Source organism: Gastrolobium bilobum, unplaced genomic scaffold, assembly GCF_033153095.1.
Source record: "Gastrolobium bilobum isolate Gb01-03AN ecotype WA unplaced genomic scaffold, APGP_CSIRO_Gbil_v1 utg17219, whole genome shotgun sequence".
In the NCBI taxonomy this organism is placed as follows: domain Eukaryota; kingdom Viridiplantae; phylum Streptophyta; class Magnoliopsida; order Fabales; family Fabaceae; genus Gastrolobium; species Gastrolobium bilobum.
The window spans coordinates 1-20,499 of NW_026897120.1; the positions used below are offsets into that span (position 1 = coordinate 1).

A 20,499-nucleotide genomic window follows, 5' to 3' on the forward strand; every position below is an offset into this window, starting at 1 on the left:
TCGTGATGAAATGCTTAGTGTTTTGTTTGATTCTGGTGCCACACATTCTTTTATTGCTGATTATGTAGCTGAAGCATTTGGTCTGCATGTGATAAAAATGAAAACTCCTATGCGTATTGTTACGGCTGTGGGAAGTGTTTTTAGTGAAGACTATGTTTGTGAAAATGTGAAAATGTGAAATTCAAGTATGATGGCAGGGAATATTCTGCCGATTTTATTGTATTACATCTTGCCTCGGTGAATTTAATTCTGGGGATGGATTGGTTGTCTAAGTACTGTGTGAAGATTGACTGCTGCAGTAAAACCATTTCTGTCTCATCTCATGATGAAGAAAGGGAGTCTCCTTATTTGTCTGTACTTCGGGTGGTAAAGGCCTTGAAGGCAGGAGATTCCGGGTATGTTTTATTGGGAGGTCTGGTTGGCGTCAACAAGGAGCCAATTTCTGTTATTCCGATTGTCTCCGAGTTTGAGGATGTCTTTCTGGATGAAATTCTGCACTTTCTTCCAGAGAGGGAAATTGAATTTGCAATTGACTTGTTACCTGGAGTGGGGCCTATCTCTCTTGCCCCATACCGGATGTCACCTCTGGAATTATCTGAATTGAAGAAGCAGATTGAGGACTTGTCCAGTAAAAATTTTATCAGACCGAGTGTGTCTCCGTGGGGAGCACCGGTGATCTTTGTTAAGAAGAAGGATGGGTCTATGAGATTATGTACAGACTACCGGCAGTTGAATAAGGTTACTGTTAAGAATAAGTATCCTTTGCCGCGTATAGATGATTCGTTGGATCATTTGTGTGGAGCGACTGTATTTTCTAAGATTGATCTCCGGTCCGGGTATCATCAGATCCGGGTAAAGCCGGATGACGTTCCGAAGACAGCTTTCAGGTCCCGATATGGACACTATGAGTATCTGGTTATTCCATTTGGGCTTACAAATGCACCAGCCGTTTTCATGAGTTATATGAATCAGATCTTTAAAGCCTATCTGGATCAATTTGTGGTTGTCTTTATTGATGACATACTGATATATTCAAAGAGTAAAGAAAAGCATTCTGAGCATTTAAAGGTTGTTTTGCAGATTCTGAGAGAGCATCAGTTGTATGCTAAATCGTCAAAGTGTGAATTCTGGCTTTCTGAGATACAATTTCTGGGCCATGTCATCTCATCTGAAGGAGTGGCAGTGGACCCGAGTAAGACTGAAGCAGTATTAGAATGGGAACGTCCTAAGAATATTACAGAGCTCAGGAGTTTTCTTGGTTTGGCTGGGTATTATAGGCGTTTTATTGAGGGGTTCTCACGGATGGTACTACCTTTGACACGGTTAACCCGTAAGGGGAACCCATTTGTATGGACCCAAGAATGTGAAGTGAGTTTTCAGGAGTTAAAAAGGAAGTTGACTACAGCTCCGGTATTGATATTGCCGGATCCTGCCAGTAAATTTGTGGTGTATTGTGATGCTTCTAAGTTTGGGTTAGGCTGTGTGTTAATGCAGTTTCGTCAGGTGGTCGCGTATGCTTCTCGGCAGTTAAAACCGCATGAGGAGAACTATCCGACACACGATCTTGAGTTGGCAGCCGTAGTGTTCGCATTGAAAATCTGGCGACAATTTCTATACGGGGCCGATTTCATTGTCTACAGTGACCACAAAAGTTTGAAGTATCTGTTTGATCAGAAAGAGCTGAATATGAGGCAACGCCGATGGGTGGAATTCCTGAAGGATTATGATTTTGAATTGCAATATCACCCTGGTAAAGCCAATGTAGTAGTTGATGCTTTAAGCAGAAAGGCGCTTGGTATGACCAATTTGATGACTTCCGAGTATAATTTGATTGAGAAATTCAGGGATCTCCACATTCCTGTGAATACAGAAGATAGTCCGCATTTATTGACTACTACGGTAGTTCAGAATTCATTAGTTGAGCGGATTAAAGAAGCTCAATTGCTTGATGAAGAGATTCAGTCTATGAAAGAGCAGGACTTTTTGTCCACTGATAGGTTCGGTCTTAAGTTTTACAAGGATCGGATCATTGTTCCAAAAGATCAGATGGTAAATGAGGTATTGACTGAGGGTCACATGGGTAAGTACACTATCCATCCTGGTGCTACCAAGATGTACCAAGACTTGAAACGAAATTTCTGGTGGTCGGGAATGAAGAAAGACATTGCTCTATTTGTGAGTAAGTGTTTGACATGTCAGAAAGTTAAGATTGAGCATCAGAGACCTTCTGGATTACTGCAGCCCTTGGATATTCCGGAATAGAAATGGGTCAGTATTTCTATGGATTTTGTAGTGGGATTACCGAGAACTCAGGCTGGTTTTGATTCTATCTGGGTAGTTGTTGACAGATTGACAAAGTCTGCACATTTCATACCAGTTAAAACGAGTTTCTCCACAGAGCGGTTGGCTCGGATATATGTAAGAGAGATTGTGAAACTTCATGGTGTTCCTGAAAGTATCATTAGTGATCGGGACCCTAAATTTACTTCTAGACTTTGGGATGCAGTGCAACAGGCCTTCGATACACAGCTGAGGCTGAGCACGACTTATCATCCCCAGACTGATGGTCAGACTGAGAGGACTATTCAGACCCTGGAGGACATGTTGAGGGCTTGTGCCTTAGAGCAGGGAGATGCATGGGATAAATATCTTCCTCTGGTGGAATTTTCCTACAATAATAGTTATCATGCCAGTTTGGGCATGGCTCCCTATGAAGCTTTGTATGGTCGTAGGTGCAGGGTGCCTACTTGTTGGTCAAAAATTGGTGAGAGGCAGTTATTTGGGCCTGATATGGTCCAAGAGACTACCGATCAAATTATGATGATTAAGGATCGATTGAAGAAAGCACAGAGTCGCCAAAAGAGTTATTATGATGCAAAGCATCGACCCTTTGAATTTTCAGAAGGGGATCATGTATTTATCCGTTTGTCTCCGACTACGGGTGTTGGGCGTGCTCTAGGAGTGAGGAAGTTGAGTCCTAGGTTCATCGAGCCCTACCAGATTATGAAGAGGGTCGGACCTGTGGCTTACCAGCTTGCCTTACCTCCACATCTGTCAAATTTGCATACTGTTTTTCACATCAGTCAACTTCGAAAATATGTGCCGGATGAATCCCACATTGTACAGCCGGACAATATCGAAGTAAGAAAAGACTTGAAGTTTGTTGTGGGACCGTTGAAGGTTCTAACACGTGATGAAAAAGTGTTGAGGAACATGACTATTCCCATGATCAAGGTACAATGGGAATGATTAACTCCTGAGGACGCTACTTGGGAGCGGGAGAATGAGATTCTCCAGCAGTACCCTGAGTTTGATGTCAGGTATATGTTATATTTGATATTTGATTTTGTGGGCAAAATCCTTAAAAGGTGGGGTGAATATAATGACCCAAAATGGTAAATCTTAATTAGAGATTTAATTTAAGGATTTAAATGCCATAATTAGGTTCAGTGAGTGATTCCGAGTATTTTGACTGTAATCATGACTATGTTATGAACAGTGCGTTCTGTCGGAGAATTCGCAATCTTGTGAATTAACCGGTAGAGCTTAAATAAGCAAAATGATTTGAGAGACATAATTTGACAATTCTGACGACAAATATGAGTTCAGAATGAAAAATTGTATAGTCTGACACTTTCCGTGAAAATCTCGTGAATAGTGTTTCTACCGGGTATTCTGTACTGCTGTTGAGCAACCGGTAGAGTCCAGAAAATAAATAAATGATGGAATAAGAGTAAGAAAGTCCAATGTATGCTATACAAGTCAAAATAGGCCCAATGATGATAAGTTTATAAGTTTTGAGTTTCGTAAGTAAAAGACTGACAGTTAGTGGTTTTGCTTGTTTTGTTGATTTCTTCTTGAATTCTCAACCAAATCTTATGACCCACCACTTTAAATTGATTAGGAACCACTCAAGGAATCCATTGCACCTATCCATTTGAGCTATAGTTGAGTGTGTGAAGAGTTATTCCTCCTCTTATTTTCGGATTACTATTCATTGGAGGAGAAAAAATGGGTTTTTGATGGAGCTTTGCTTGGAGGTTATTCTCTAGGCTTTGTACAAGTGATTAGAGGTAAGAAACCTCTATTTCTATGGTATTATTTTGTGATCTATGTTTTGAAAATTTGGAGCATGTTTTGAGTGGGAAATATTTGATGTTAGAAGGTGAAAATTATGATGGATTGTTGTTGGTTAGGAAAGATAGTGTTTAGTAAGCATCAACTTGTGATAAAAAAATTGAAAAGCCCTAGTGCACCTTTCCCCTAGGTTTCGGCCTTCATGGGTTATATAGGGTTCAACATGCAAATTTTTATTGTATGTTTGAAAAGGTAAAATATGTTGGAATGTAGTGTAAATGGATGAATTGGTGGAAATGTCAAAGTTGGAAAAAAATCCTACAAATACTTGCTCTATGTTTCGAACTATAGGATGTTTAGGGGTATATATATATTGGTTAAATTTTATTCTAATAAAATGTGTTGCATTTTAATGTACCCATGGATGAGTTAAGAAGTGAAATCACAGGAAAAATGGTTGAAGAATACCTTGAGTCACTAAGGGTATGCCCGTGACTTAAAAGAAAATAGTGTGATTTATGTGGAAAATTCTTAAGGAAATGCTTGATTAAATTAAAGAACGTCAACGGGTATATAGAGGTTTAGACTTATGTATTGACATAGAATTGGCAAAAATATAAAGAAAGGAAAATAAGCGATAAAATGTATGCTTATGAAATAATCATGGCATAGTATCATTTTATTGATGCATTGTAAATTATTCTCTAGGTGTGCCTAGGGATTGAGAAGGATCGGAAATCTCTTGAAGCGATAAAAGTAACTTGTTCCACAAGTAAGCGTATTGGTAAAGCTTCAAGAGGTAAGCTCTATGTTTAAGGAGTCTTTTCCTGCTTGAGTGCTCCACCATAGTTAGTGGACTATGGTTGGACTCTATGACTGTATTGATACTCTGTATAGGTGCATTCATATAGAGTTATTTGATGATATGATATGATATGATATGAAATGATCTGATATGATATGAAATGATCTGATATGACATGATATGATATGGCTGGTTCTGATATAAATTCTGTATTGACTTCTGGTACACTGATGTCTTCTTAGGACTTTCCTGAGATTGACTATGTACACCTCTGAGATACTCTGGTTCCACTTGGGGTCATCCCTTGGGAACACGTGCGTTGAATTCCGCTTGGGGTCATCCCTTGGGAATTACAGCGCACATCTCTGTTATGATATGGTTATATGTTCTGTTCTGTTATGATATTTGTTATATGTTGTACTGGTATACTCTGTATTTGAATTTCATACAGGAGTGAGCCAGGGGTATGGAGAATTCTCTATAAACCTGGAGCTTACTGAGATTTGAAATCTTACCCCTCGTTGGGGCAACATTTTCTGGTGCACAGATTTCCGCTGAGCCTTCGTTAGGCAGGGACACGACACAGGGCTGAGACGTTTGATGAATCAGTATTTTGAGTAGCTGTAGGCTACTAATCTTTTTGGAGTGTACCTATGTATTTCGTATTTCCGTAGTGATGGATCATTATGTTAGATCCTGTATTTTGTATATGGCCTGTATATGTCTTGTACATGTCATTCAGTTGATGCATGTACCTTTTGTATTCAGGCATGTTGATACGACTATGTAGTATTCAGTTATGTTTCTGTATTGGACTGCATGCTGTTAGATTAGTGGCACGGAGCCAAATTCTGCATGCGCCCATGGATGGGTATCTGATTATATTGCATGACTAGTACTTCTGAATATGAATATTATTGAAACTGTCTATCAGGAACTCTTGGGAGTGGGATTGGAAAATCCCCAGTTGTCCGGTTTACAGAGGTTACTCTGTCCGATTTTTGGTTATACTTTGTATGAAGCTAAGAAGAAAAAGAAAAAGTTAGCCCGTATTTCCGTAAGATAAGTCTTCCGTTGTATCTGTTTATATCATATGTATGTTAATTGAACCAGCTCGAGAAGGGGATGTTACAAAATCAGTCTAGGAGAGTGGCTGGTTTACATGAAATAGACCCTGTAACAACCCTTTCAGCCAAGTTTGATGCACTGTCCACTTTAGTGAGATCCCAAGGACAAGCCATTGAGGCAAAATTGTCTCAGCCTCAAGTTTCAATACCTACACCTCAAGTGCCAGTGACCCAACCTCAAGTCAATGCAGTGAACACAGGTGAAACCTGTGTTTGCTATGGTGGGCCCTATTTGTTTGGTAGCTGCCCATCCAACCCAGAATCTGTGTATTATGTGGGGAACCAAAATAGGAATCAAAATAATTTTCCCAATAACTTTAACCAAGGTTGGAGGCAGAATCAACAGCCCCAATATTTCCAAAGGCATGGGCAGCAAGCTGGCCCCTCCAATGCTCAAACCAAAATGCCTTTTCCCACCCAGAACTACCAACAAACTTCAAGGCAGCAAGTTGTTGTTCAACCTAGTGAGATTCCTATTGCTCCACCTTCTTCCTTAGAAGCTTTGTTAAGGGAATATTTGGTTAAGAATGAGACTAAGCAAAACAGTTTGGAAGTTGTTGTCCAAAGTATTCCTGCATCTTTGAGGAATATAGAATCCCAACTAGGCCATTTAGCAAACACTATGAATACCAGACCCCCTGGTACCCTGCCCAGTAACACTGAAGAGCCTAGGAGAAATAAAGAGCAATGCAATATGATAGAGCTCATAAATGGCAGATCTATAAATCAGCCAGAAGTTGTGGTTAGACCTTCCACATTAAAAAAAAAAAGAGAAGAGGAGAACATGCAGAAAGAAAAAGATGCAAATTCTGAACCTGTTCAGAATTCTGTTGTTCATGATAGCCCTCAAGGGGCTGCGCATAGTGACCCCTTGCCCATTCTGGTTGAATCTGACAATCAGACCCCTATAGATGAGCCTTTAAGGAATATTTCCATGGAAAAATCCTCTCCAAGGGGTTCGGCACCTAAGCCAAATAATGAGACACATGCTGCCTCAAAAAGACCCCCACCACCTTTTCCTCAAAGGTTACAAAAACAGAAGCAAGATAATCAGTTTAGGAAATTTCTAGACCTCCTAAAGCAGTTGCATGTCAACATTCCATTTGTGGATGCATTAGAACAACTGCCCACTTATGTGAAATTCATGAAAGAAATTCTTTCAAGAAAAAGGAGGCTAGAAGAGTTTGAGACTGTTGCTCTTACACAAGAGAGTAGTCAATATTTGCTTAGAAAGATACCTCCTAAACTATGAGACCCAGGAAGTTTTACAATCCCACGTACCTAGGAGACCCAGGAACTTTTACAATCCCATGTACCATAGGAGACCATTACATAGGCAGAGCATTGTGTGATTTAGGTGCTAGTATCAATTTAATGCCTCTGAGTGTGTACAAAAAGCTAAAAGTAGGAGAGCCTAATCCCACCACTGTCACTTTATAGTTGGCTGATAGGTCCCTAGTTTATCCTGAAGGGAAGGTAGAGAATGCCTTGGTAAAGGTAGATAAATTCATTCTACCTGCTGACTTTATTATCTTGGACTATGAGGAAGACCGAGAGGTTCCAATTATTTTGGGAAGGGCTTTCTTAGCCACTGGTGGGGCTGTAATAGATGTAAAAAAGGGGGAGTTGGCAATGAATGTGAATAGAGAGCAAGTTAAGTTTAATATCCTAAAAGCCATGAAATATCCTAGGGATGTAGATGAGTGTTCTAGGCTGGATATCATTGACTGTTTGGTCAAAGATAAATTTTTGCATGAGTCTTCATTAGACTCTTTACAAAATTCTGGTTTTGAGGGTCTAGAAATCAGTCAAACCGATTCAGAGGAAGTAGTTAAGTGGTTAAATTCCAGAACTGATGTGGTTTGGAAAAATAAAAATTTTGAGTCCTTGGAATTAGCCAAGAGAGGGCTAAAACTTCCTAAACCCTCAATTGAAGAGCCACCTGTGTTAGAGCTCAAGCCTCTGCCCAATCACCTTAGGTATGCTTACTTAGGAGAAAAAGACACTTTGCATGTCATAGTGTCCAATCTGCTCACTGTTTTAGAGGAAGAAAAATTGCTGGTTGTTTTGAAAAAATTTAAAAGAGCTATAGGTTGGTCTTTGGTAGACATAAAAGGCATTAACCCCTCTTATTGCATGCATAAAATCCTTTTTACTGACCCAACCAGCAGCTCTAGAGAACAACAAAGGAGGCTTAACCCAATTATGAAAGAGGTAGTAAAAAAGGAAATTATTAAGTGGCTGGATGCTGGGATCATATATCCCGTTTCTGACAATAACTGGGTCAGCCCAGTACAGTGTATCCCTAAAAAGGTGGGATCACTGTTGTGGAAAATGAAAAAAAAAATTAATACCCACTAGGACTGTCACTGGTTGGAGGATCTGTATGGACTACAGAAAACTCAACAAAGCCACTAGGAAAGACCATTTCCCTTTGCCTTTTATTGACCAAATGCTAGATAGATTGGCAAGTAAGGAATATTACTACTTTCTAGATGGCTATTCAAGGTACAATCAAATAGCCTTAGCCCCTGAGGACCAGCCAAAGACCACCTTTACTTGTCCCTATGGCATCTTTGCCTTTAGGAGAATGCCCTTTGGGCTGTGCAATGCACCATCCACCTTTCAAAGGTGCTTGATGGCTATTTTTACTGATATGATAGAACAGTTTGTAGAAGTCTTTATGGATGACTTCAGTGTTTTTGGGGACTCTTATGAAGAGTGCCTAGAAAATTTGGAAAAAGTCCTTGAGAGGTGTGGGGAGACAAATCTGGTCCTAAAATGGGAGAAATGTCATTTTATGGTGAGAGAAGGCATTGTGTTAGGACATAGGATATCCAAGGCTGGGTTAGAGGTTGATAAAGCTAAGATAGATCAAATTGAGAAGCTGCCACCCCCTGTTAACATAAAGGGGATAAGGTCTTTCCTTGGGCATGCTGGATTTTATAGGAGGTTCATCAAAGATTTTTCAAAAACTTCTAAGCCTATTAGTCATTTGCTTGAAATCAACACCCCTTTCCATTTTGATGAGGCTTGTCATAAAGCCTTTGAGGAGCTAAAACAGAAATTAATTTATGCTCCCATAATAATAGCCCTGACTGGTCACTGCCCTTTGAGTTAATGTGTGATGCAAGTGATTGGGCAGTGGGGGTTGTTTTAGGGCAAAGAAAAAAATAGAGTTTTTCACTCTATTTACTATGCCAGCCGAACCTTAAATGGAGCCCAATTGAACTATACAGTGACTGAAAAGGAACTGTTGGTTGTAGTGTTTGCCTTTGACAAATTTAGATCTTATTTGGTAGGCACCAAGGTCATTGTGTATACTGACCATTCTGCCATAAAATATTTGGTGGAAAAGAAAGATTCAAAGCCTAGGTTGATTAGATGGGTTCTTCTCCTTCAAGAGTTTGATATGGAAATTAAGGATAGGAAATGAACTGAAAATCAAGTGGCTGATCACTTGTCTAGGCTTAATGAAGGGCAACAAGATGAAGAGGTAGTTGAGCAAGCCATTAAGGAAAATTTTCCTGATGAGCAACTGTTTTTAGTTGCCACCAACACAACCCTATGGTATGCTGATTTGGCTAACTATTTAGTTAGTGGGGTACTTCCTAAGGAGCTGAGTTACCAACAAAGGAAAAAGTTGGTACATGAGAGCAGATTTTATTTGTGGGATAAACCATACATGTTTAAAAAATATGCTGATCAGATAATTAGGAGATGTGTGTTGGAGGAAGAGAAAGAGGCAATTTTACAGCAGTGTCATGACTCACCATATGGTGGTCATTTTGGTGGTCTAAGGACAGCAGCAAAGGTGCTGCAATCTGGTTTTTATTGGCCTACTTTATTCAAGGATGCCAATGTATATGTCCATAAATGTGATAGATGTCAAAGGACTGGTAATGTGTCTCGAAGGCAAGAAATGTCTTTGAAACCAATTTTAGAAATAGAAATCTTTGATGTCTGGGGCATAGATTTTATGGGCTCATTTCCACCCTCCTTTGGGAACCAATATATTGGTAGCTGTGGATTATCTTTCCAAATGGGTAGAGGCTGCTGCCTTACCCACAAATGATTCAAAAGTGGTAATTAAATTCTTGAAAAAGAATATTTTTACCCGATTTGGAACTCCAAGAGCCATTATAAGTGATGGAGGTAAGCACTTTGCTAGTAGACAATTTGAAGCCCTTTTGGCCAAATATGCAGTTAAGCATAAAGTTTCTACTGCCCACCACCCACAAACAAGTGGGCAAGTAGAAGTTACAAATAGAGAAGTTAAAAGGATTCTAGAAAAAGTTGTGAATCCTTCAAGGAAGGATTGGTCCCTAAAATTAGATGATTCCTTGTGGGCCTATAGGACAGCTTATAGAACACCTTTAGGTTGCTCTCCTTACAAGCTAATTTTTGGTAAAAATTGCCACCTACCCTTAGAGCTTGAGTATAAGGCATATTGGGCTACTACTCAACTGAATGTTGATGCCACTGCCTCAGGAGAAAAGAGAATTCTCCAATTGAATGAAATGGATGAATTTAGATTAAATGCTTATGAAAATGCTAAGCTGTATAAAGAACAAATGAAGAGATGGCATGATAAGCAGATCTTAGATAGGCAGTTTGCAGTGGGGCAACAGGTCCTGCTCTTTAATTCTAGACTAAAATTCTTCCCAGAAAAGTTGAAGTCTAGGTGGTCTGGTCCATTTAAGGTAACAAAAGTCCATTTGCATGGTGCAGTGGATATTTCGAATGAGAAAGATGGGACCAAATTCACTGTTAATGGTCAAAGGCTAAAAAATTATTTGGGGGAGGGAATTGAGAAAGCTCGAATTTCCATATCTCTTACTGACCCTCCCACCATTTGAGCACAAACAAGCAGTGAAGAGTCTAGCTTAAGACTCTAAAAATTAAGCTTTGTTACAGTTTTGTTTTTGCATACATTTTAGTTGTTGTTTTGCTTGTTTGTTAAAAAAAAAATGGTTTGAATGCTGGGATATTTGTTAATATTTCCTACAACCTGTTTTGTTAAATTCAGTTTACTTTCCATTTTATTGCTAACAATTTTTTTTTTTTTTATGTTTTGACAGGTGATTTTCATAACTACTCAGATTTAAGTTTGGGGGTTTTTACCACTACTGGTGCTATCTACTCCTTCTCTTTTACTCTCTGTTTAGTTTTTACTTTTAGTAATTTTTCTTTTAATTCTAACTTTTAGCCAGTACCTATGGTGAGGAAAAACTTGAGGAGTGGGGGATCATCTACACTAGATATCCAACACTCCACAAATGACCCAGAAAGTCATTCTATCACATCTTTCACCTCTACATATGTTCTTCAGAGGTTTGAAGAGATAATAAAACATAGGGAACTCATTCCAGATAAGGGATTTGAGGGGCACAATGACTATCCTCCCTATGTATATGAAGTGAAGAAAGCCCAAAAATGGGAGAAATTCTTTTTGCACCCTCAGCATGTGGCTAACATCACTGTTGTGCAAGAATTTTATGCTGAGGTCACTGATAAAAGAAAACTGAATTAGTTTGTAGGGGAGTTACGATCTCATATGGGCCCAAAGCAGTGAGGGCATTTTATTCTCTCCCCAAGCCCAAGGATGAATATAATGAGTTCAAAAAGAAATCTGACCATTCCTTTTTGCAGGAAGTCTTGCTGACCATTGTTGTCCCAGGGACACAGTGGGAAGTCAACAAAGAGAACCACACCATCCATAAAAAATATTTGTTGGAAAAAGCCCAGGTGTGGTATCACTTTATCCGAGCAAGACTCCTTCCCACTTCCCATGTCCATTTAGTGACCAAAGATAGGACAATTTTTTCGTGGTGTCTACTAACTGGAAAGAAAGTAGATGCTGCCCTTCTTATTCAAAAGGGAATTGGTGAGTGTGCCTCCCACAAAAAAGAGAAGTTGTGGTATCTTAGTTTCATTACTCGTCTGTGCAAATCCAAGGGTGTGATTGACAACCCTTTGGATAAAATGTTCAGTGTCAAAGAGATGATAAACCTTGTTTGTATCTCTAAGCTAAAAAAGGGGATTAAGACAATTTCTGAAAAGGAATTTGTCAAAGAGGTTTTGCATGCTGCACCTCAATCCACCCCAAATTTGTCAAAAAAAAGGAAAATCTGCCCTTAAAGCAGAACCTAAGAGCAGTAAAAAAAGAGACAACAAGAAAGCTTCAGGTGAAGGTCTTTCGACCAAACGTTATGAATCCCCATCTCCCCCATCAAATGAAGAGGCTTATGCGGCCAGCCCCAAATTAGACTATGCTCATCCAGGGTGGCTGCATAATGACCTTACATGGATGTACACAATGATGAAGGATTTGAGGGAAGATCATAACAATACTGATTTGTTGTTCAAAAAATACTATGAGCAATTTTTTGGAGTTTTAAATGAACAAGTGAGGTTTTACACATATGTTGCTGAGAGAGATAGAGTGATGAATGAGTTCTTTAGAAACAATTTTGTTAATTTTTCTGCAATGCCTATTTTTCCTCATAGTCTCACTTTTCCTCTAGTTTCTATTTATGCTGATCCACAGGTACAACAACTATTTCAAGCTAGAGCTGAAGCTCAAAGAGCATCTCCTGCTCCATCTGCTGAAGCAACACCTGCTGCCCAACCTGAACAAACTCCCTCTTCAAGGAAAAGAGGAAGGCCACGTTCTAGGATCGAGCCCATTATTGAGGAGATTGAGGAGACTGATGAGGAGGACAAAATCCTCACCCCATCTGCTTCAGAGGAATCTGAAAAATCTGAGTCTGAGGACTCGGATTATATGGAGGATTAGGCCAGAACATCTTCTGGCCCCAGGTTACCTTATTTTAATTTGAATTATTTTTGGTACCTGGCTGGCAGTAAGACAGTGGGGACACTGTTCCTCTCAAGTTTGGGGGTGAAGCAGGAAAATTGTTTGAATTGCTGTGATGCTGACTTGTAGTTGTTTGCTGATTTTTCTTTATTTTGAATGGTTTTTGCTGTTTTTGGAGTTGTAGGATGTTTTCTTGTTTATTTGGTTATTTTGAGTTAGGTAGAGATTAGTTGTTGTTTGAAGTAGAAGTAGAAAAAATGTAGGAAGGACTTGAAAAGAATTCAACAGTTGTTTGGTGGATTAATTAGAGGATTGGATTGAATTTTTGTGTAAAAGAAAGAGAAATTTTTTTTTCCTGTGAAAGGTGTGATGGAAATTGACAAGTGGATTGAGGGCAGTGAGATAATATCATTTGGAGATTGAGTGCTAAAATGAATAAGGAAGAGAATGAAGTTGAAACAAGAGGCAAGTGAGTTGGTGATTAAGCCTAACCTAGTGAGGATTTAATTCATAAACAATTAATTTTTTTCTGAGGTTCCTTTCTGGGATAGAGGAAACAGAATTTGATTTGATGATGGTAATTAGGTGAGGCACAAGTAAGCTTCAAGATGAAGAGGGCAAATTTTCTTTTAATTAACCCCTTTAGCCAAAAAACCAACTTTGAATTTTTGTCTTTGTTAACCCACTTTGAGCCTGTAGCTTAATTTTTTGGACTCCCTCATTTTTCCCCATCCCATGACCACCTTCCCACTTAGCTATGATGGAATAAAAAATATTTTTTTTTGTGAAGTTGCAATCCATTGAAAAATGAATTCAGTTCCATGGCCGAGGGTAAAGAAAAGAGAAAAGGGTGTGAGTGTACACCATATATATATATCAAAAAAAAAGAGAAAGAGAAAGTTGTCAAAGAAATGAAAAAGAAAAAAGGAAAAAAAAAAAGAGTACAAGAGAATAAAAATTTTTGGCAGCCATGGAAATGTCTAGTTAAGTTGTCTGATTGCAACACTTGTCCATCATAGCTGAGTTAGCCATTCGTCCATAAATTTCTCACCTTAACCCAAGCCAAGATACAGCCATGAAGTCCCTCTGATTGAAGTCTAATGTGTGTGTCATTCAAAAGCCATAGCATCCTATTAAGCCTATGTTGAGGCTATTCCCAACAAAGGTGTGAGTTAAACAACTCCCTGCACCATTGAGTGATGAACATATGTGAGGAAAGAGTTTTCGCCATACTCATTTGCCTTTTGTGAAGATGTAGTTTTCTGTATCATGAAATGATGAGTATTGGTCTCCCTTGTTATTGTTCATTTGTCACTGATTCACTTGAACATTGAAGTCACACTGATCACTGATTTGTGTATGCTTTAACTGCAATCCTCTTCTATGATTGATGCATAAACTTTTGTTGAGTTAATTGCATGTCCTTTAGTGCAAGTCAAGAACTGATGCCTGTTTTGAATTGTTGTGAAGTAAAAAGAGAAGTGAATATGTGTGAATGGTGATTCAAAGTTGTGTGTTTGACTGAACATGTAAATTCTGAGAATTCTGTTTGAGAGCATGTTTGATGTGAAATGAAAGTTTGGTGTGTTGTTAAGAAACAGTTTTGGTGAAAGAATTATGTTTTGCATTGCATTTGTTCCTTGAGGACAAGTAATAATTTAAGTTTGGGGGTGTGATAAGTCTCTTATGTGAGACTTAGAGCATGTGAATTATATTGGAAATGAAGAGAAATGAATTAATTTTTGTGATTAAAATACCCTAAATGTGTGTGATTTGTCTTTTACTGGTAAAACACTAATGAGCTGGACATTTCATTTTTTAGGCCCAATTGCTACCCAAAAGCAGAAAAAAAGAAGAAAGAATGGGCCGGACCTAAAATGCTAAAGCCCAAAAGCAAGAAAAGAAAGAAAAGGAAAAGGGAAGAAAGAGGAGACAGAATCAGAAACGCAAGCCAAAAAGAAAACCCTAGCACACTCAAATCGTGCGATCAAACCCAATTCCAGCCTACCAAGAACCCACACCATCCCTCTCTAATCCTTGCCACAAATCGATCCATATGATCAGACCGTCCCTGGTCTACGGTTCATCCATCCAAATCAACCTTCATCCACGGTCCATTAAGAGAGACAAGAAAACCCTAGCCACTATTTTTGGTTCAGAAAAGGCCAAACAAAATCTTTTACTGAGTGGGTGAACTGGAAGCTTTTTGTGAGTGGAGGCTAGAGCGATTTTTAGGGGCACAAGTCAGTGTACGGGTTGAAGGAGCAAAAAACTTCCATTCTGATTGTCTGAGCAAAGGAGTGGAGCAGCTAGGGACCACCCATTTGCAACACGCAAGAAGCGCGTGATACCTGCTGAGCTGGAGCAAAAGATCATGAAGAGAAGGGAAGGAGAGCTATAAAAGGGGAAAATGAGTGAGTCAGCTCCCGGGGGGCCTCTTCGGTTCTGATTTGCTGGGTTATTTTTATTGTTCTGAACATTTTTAGTTTTTAAATTCTTCTTTCAAGTTCTGTTCTGTAATGAGACTCATGTTCATCTGATGAGCCTTATGCATGTCTCTACAGCACTGAGATTTCTGGTTGTTAGGACCAGTGCTGTAGGGTAATTTTAAGCACTTTATATTCTGTAATTTTTTTTAGTTTTCCTTTACTGTTAGTAAGCTCCATTCTCATGGATAGGAGCTAAACTTTTTATAGGTTGGGTGTAGGTACCCGAACCTCAGTCTTGAATATGTGTTAATTTCTGTTGCTAGAAGTTGATTCCCATTATGTTTAATACTGTGTTAATTTTTAGTTATGCTATTTTTAAGGCCTGATGATAGGATAATATTCCAGGAATTAGTCATTGAGGAATGACTAAGGCCAGAACTGTGTTGAACACATGGTCTTGAGTGTGAGAGCACTCAAGGGGTGTTACTCAGAGATGAGAACAGCCTCCATGTTGTGTTGGTTGGATTATAATGGTCTTTGCTTCATTTAGCACAGAGATGTGCAAATGATGGTTAAGGATAAAAATGTTTTTAAGAGATTAAAAGCAATAAGAAGAGGGTCCAACACTTGGGAATTAATTTTTAGGAATTTGTTTTTAGCACTTATTTGGAGGCTGTTGGGGATGGGGAACCAAAACTCAACCTGTTTTACAACTTATTGTCAACACTTCAGATTTATTTTCCTTTGATTTCACATATTTCAAATCTAATTATGGTTACCAATTTCTTCTTCTAAAAAATCTTTTGACTTTTACTTTTCTTTTTACATCAAAAAAATCCCAACTTATGTTCCCTCTAATTTTTCATTCATTAAGTTGTCAAATCAATTTTTAAAAGAAAAATCCAAAAAGAAAAGAATTCACGATTTAGTAGTAGTATTGTGTTTATTTGTTTTTCATTTTTATCCATTTTTAGAATAGTTCAGTTTTAGCAATTACCAAATTTTGTCAAAGTACATACACTAAAGATCCTTGTGGAACGATATAAGGGTCTCATATAGTTGTCGCGTATACTTGCGCGCTACTTGCATAAATGTTAGCAAGGCAACAATAAGCACCAAATCAATAGAAACTGGAAGTCTAATAATTTTCTGAGAAAGAGATCAATATACTGATTATTGAACTTGCACCGAAAAAGATGAAATTTGCATGCAGCTATTTGGGCTATCTTTAAGCTGCCTCAATTATAATCTATAATACAATAATTAGGTTCTCATTTATCCATAACTGTTGCTTGTATATTTTGATATGAACCTCCTTTTCTCCAGCATTCCAAGAAAAATCTTGATGCTCATTTGAACACGTAATAAGGAATCTTAAGAGTTTTTTCTCTTGGTCTCATGGCTCCACTGTCCGCCTGAACTAAGAGAGCAATCATCCATGGGACTTCTTTCCATTCTCATTTTCTTGTTCTTGTTGATTTTTGGTTTCCATTGCTACATATGTTTCCTTGTGGTTGCTTTAGTTAATAAGGATTAGTTCTTGATAATTGGTGATATTGATTTCAGATTCACCATAATTTGATTCTCTTGCTCCTTGTTTTGTTACAACAGTTTCAAGCATACTGATAAGTTGCGCTTCCAACATCAACAATTTCAAACCAGATAAATCTGAAACCAACTTCACCCTTCTCAAGAACGAATCCTCATTAACTAAAGCAAACAATAAGAAGAACACATTCATAGCAATGGAAATAAAAAGTCAACCAGAACAAGAAAATGAGGATGGGAAGGAAGTCCCCCATAGTTCAGGTGGTGCCATAAGGCCAGGAGAAAAAAACACACTAAGATTGCCGCAGAAGTGCATCAATATTTCGTTTTCCTTCAGGGCCTTTGGTATACCAAGATAATACATAGTCTCCGTAAACAACATCGCGGTATTTAGCTGGTGATGACTCATTGATCAGTTCAGAAGCAGGGGAGATCTTGACTGTCTTAGCTGGGTCATGAAATGTTGCCACAGAGAGCCTTGCTCTATCAGGATTTGTAATTGCCCTATGCTCACAGCTCCTGTACTTTCCATTTGTTATAATCTGGTCCAAAATAATTTTCCATGAGAGGACAAGTTGTATGATTTTTTATTTTTTATTGTTAAAATCAAAACCACCATTCTCTTCCTCCAAATTAAACCTTGTCACGAACATCAATTTCATGAATGAATAAGGTATCAGTAAAACATAAAGAAGTCACAAGTTATCAGAATCCACTGTTAAGCTGTCATATTGTAGAATACTGAATACCATATTTACAAGCAAAATGAAGTAACCAATGCTTCTAATTCAGGAAGAAACATTATTCCCCATAACAGATGGGGGTAGTAATGGTACCAATTTAACTCCACGTTGCAACCTAATGAATAAGGAGAGAGTGTAATGTTTACCAATTCCTCTTAACCATTATACAAAAAACAAATATATCTCTTTTCCAAATATATTTTTGCTCCTTACAGTTTACCTTGGCCTTGAAGTGAAACAACTTGCAATATTACATAATACAATAATTTACCCCGTTGAATTTATTGTCCAAATCAAGTTCAATACACAATAAAAACCAATATCCCATATCCCACTCCCACCCTCTTCTCCTAGTAACCAATACTAACACCCCCTGAATGCTCGCAGGACGTACATACAGTGTTTTATTTTTAAAACGATTACCAAGAACGTATGCTATATTAGATGATCATGTATGACAATTTCTAGCCTTAAGTTTTATTTGAATTGAGTTAAAGTCTAATATACCAATCTTATATCTAAAAATGCAGAATGTATTATGAGAATAGTAGTTTCATCTAGATTAGGTTAATAACTTAATATTCGTGCACCTAAGGATCACTAATGACATTTAACTCAAGTTAGTAAGCAATACAACAGAGATTCTCTAAAGTGCTTACTTCATAGAAAAAACTCAATACAGAATGCAAAAATCAAATGTATGAAATGTTGAACTAATTATCCAGAGCTTGTAACTCAATCCAGAGCTTGTTTCTCTAAAGGGGTATTTTTGTTTACCTCAGTTTGGTCAGCCAAGAGAACAAGAACAGCACCTGACAAGGGTTGCACAGTGACCCAACCACCATTTTTCAGAACCTGAAGACCACCCACATCATCTTGGATCAAAAGGGTAATTGCACCCATATCAGAATGTGATTGCAAACCAAGTGTGAGGTCTGGTTGGGGACACGGAGGGTAATAGCTAATAGTTATGTTCTGATAGAATTCCCCAACAGCATCTTCAATGCACGACGCTCGCAACCCAAGACTCTCTGATATCAAAGCTAGCAACTTTTGCGCCAGAACCTTCATCTCATCACTGTACCTCGCCACAGATTCCCTGTAATCGGAGGGAAAATTGGGCCACCGATTAGGGTTCCGGCGAGAAAGGGGAAGAGTGTGGTGGTCGAAGTAGTCCCTCCAATCGAGGACGGCATCGTTTTGTTCCTGATCGGAGCTCACGAGCATCCGGCTGCCGTACCCCTCCGACGCGGCGGCGCCGGAGGCACAGGCGAATCGCAGCTTCTCCGGCATGGGACAGTCATTGAAGAAGGCGAGACCCACGCGCCGCACGGCGTCTAGGAGGGTAACCGGAACACCGTGATTGGTGACGTGGAAGGCGCCCCACTTCCGGAAGGCCCGCCCGATTTCTTCCCGGGTCGAATCGCGGAGATTCGGGTCGAACCCGAAGAGGTCGATGACCGGAATGTTGACATCGTGATCGGGTATAATTGTTGCGGGTGGGTTATTTCGAACGGGTCGGTTCTGAGGAGGCTGGATGTATTCAGATGGGACCCGACCCGATTGGGCTAGGGATTGCACACTGATGGGTTCCATTGGATAAGAACGGAACCGAACAGAGTCATATGAGAATGAAGAGGAACAATACTATTACTAACGTTACAGATGATTAATGTTAACTAATGCCTGTTTCTATTGTCTGTTTTTTTTTTTACTAGAAACTTCTTATAAGTATAAACTAATTTAAATAAATTTTGAAAAAAGTTTTTATAACGAAAAGATTTTTTTATAAAGATTTTTTTATAATAAAAAAAAAACCTAAAAACTAAAAGTTTCTTTAAGCTCTTCTCTGTTTTTCTTGAATTGTCTGTGTTTTTTTTTAAATGAGAGATATATAATTTACTTGAAATATGTGTTTTAAGTAATTTTTAAACTAAATTTTTTATGTATTTCTAAACAGCTTTTAGCTTCTTTTTTTTAACTTTAGCTTATAAGTAACTTTTTTCTTGGGTTTGGAATCTGATTTCTTAAAAAATAAATTTAATGTTTTTTTTATTATTTTTTTATTCTGGTTTTTAAGATGATGTTAAAATACAGGTTTTCAAAGTACGGTAACTTTTAATGGTAATAAAAAGAGATTTATTATTCTTATGTTACATAAAATATAATTTATTTTCTACACACATAAAATAAAAATGGGTTTCACTTATTTTTTCTCCTCCTAAAAATAGACCTCATTTGCATAAATGAGTCAATAGGAGATAAATAGATAATACGCATCTCTTGTTGCATAAGAAAACTATTACCCAACAAAAGTGGCTTTAATGTTTAGATTATATTTATCATATTTTATATGAGATAAAAAAAATTTGTACACACATAAAAGAGGAATGAGTCCTACCACTCTTTTTCTATCTCCTCTTACCTGTGGGTTCCCTTATAATTTTATTTCTACAATATGAGGTAACTACTTTCCTACAACATAAGAAAAATTTTTCCTTATGTTTATATCGCAAATGTAGATAAGTTATCTACATTCGCTCCTAAAATGACATCGTTTTGAATTGAAAAATTAAAAAACTATAATGAAAATATATTATAACTCTGAAATAAATTATAATTACAAAAATACCGTGATTTCTGCCTTAAAACTACGTCGTTTTGGGCTCAATGTAGATAAATTATAAACGATCCCAATAAAAATAAGGTTTAATGCTTATCAGAGTTATGTCATTTTAGGAAAGAAAAAGGTACAAACAATTAAAACTATGCGAGAGAAAGTATGTGTTTTTAATTTAAATTTTAATAAAAAATATTAATTTAATTATTTCTCTCTGCTAAAACGATATAACTCTATATATTTTTAATAGGACACATATTTTTTCATAAAAATTAATATTGCAATCTCTTTTTTTTTTTGGCAAAATATTACGTTTCTAAATTAAAATTA

At 37.9% G+C, this 20,499-nt stretch overlaps 2 protein-coding genes across 2 annotated transcripts; one reads left to right on the plus strand and one right to left on the minus strand.

Annotated features, from left to right (window-relative positions):
• The first annotated feature begins 4,497 nt into the window (after positions 1–4,497).
• Positions 4,498–7,261, plus strand: LOC133304330 (uncharacterized). The gene is made up of 3 exons (XM_061504345.1): positions 4,498–4,560; positions 5,996–6,751; positions 6,833–7,261. The coding sequence occupies exons 1-3, from the start codon at positions 4,498–4,500 to the stop codon at positions 7,259–7,261; spliced, it is 1,248 nt and encodes a 415-aa protein (XP_061360329.1).
• A 9,152-nt stretch (positions 7,262–16,413) lies between these two features.
• LOC133304328 (jasmonate-induced oxygenase 1-like) lies at positions 16,414–19,207 on the minus strand. Its single transcript, XM_061504343.1, has 2 exons — positions 18,327–19,207; positions 16,414–17,348 (listed from the first exon to the last, which is right to left on the minus strand). The coding sequence occupies exons 1-2, from the start codon at positions 19,143–19,145 to the stop codon at positions 17,100–17,102; spliced, it is 1,068 nt and encodes a 355-aa protein (XP_061360327.1). The 5' UTR covers positions 19,146–19,207; the 3' UTR covers positions 16,414–17,099.
• Positions 19,208–20,499: the final 1,292 nt, after the last annotated feature.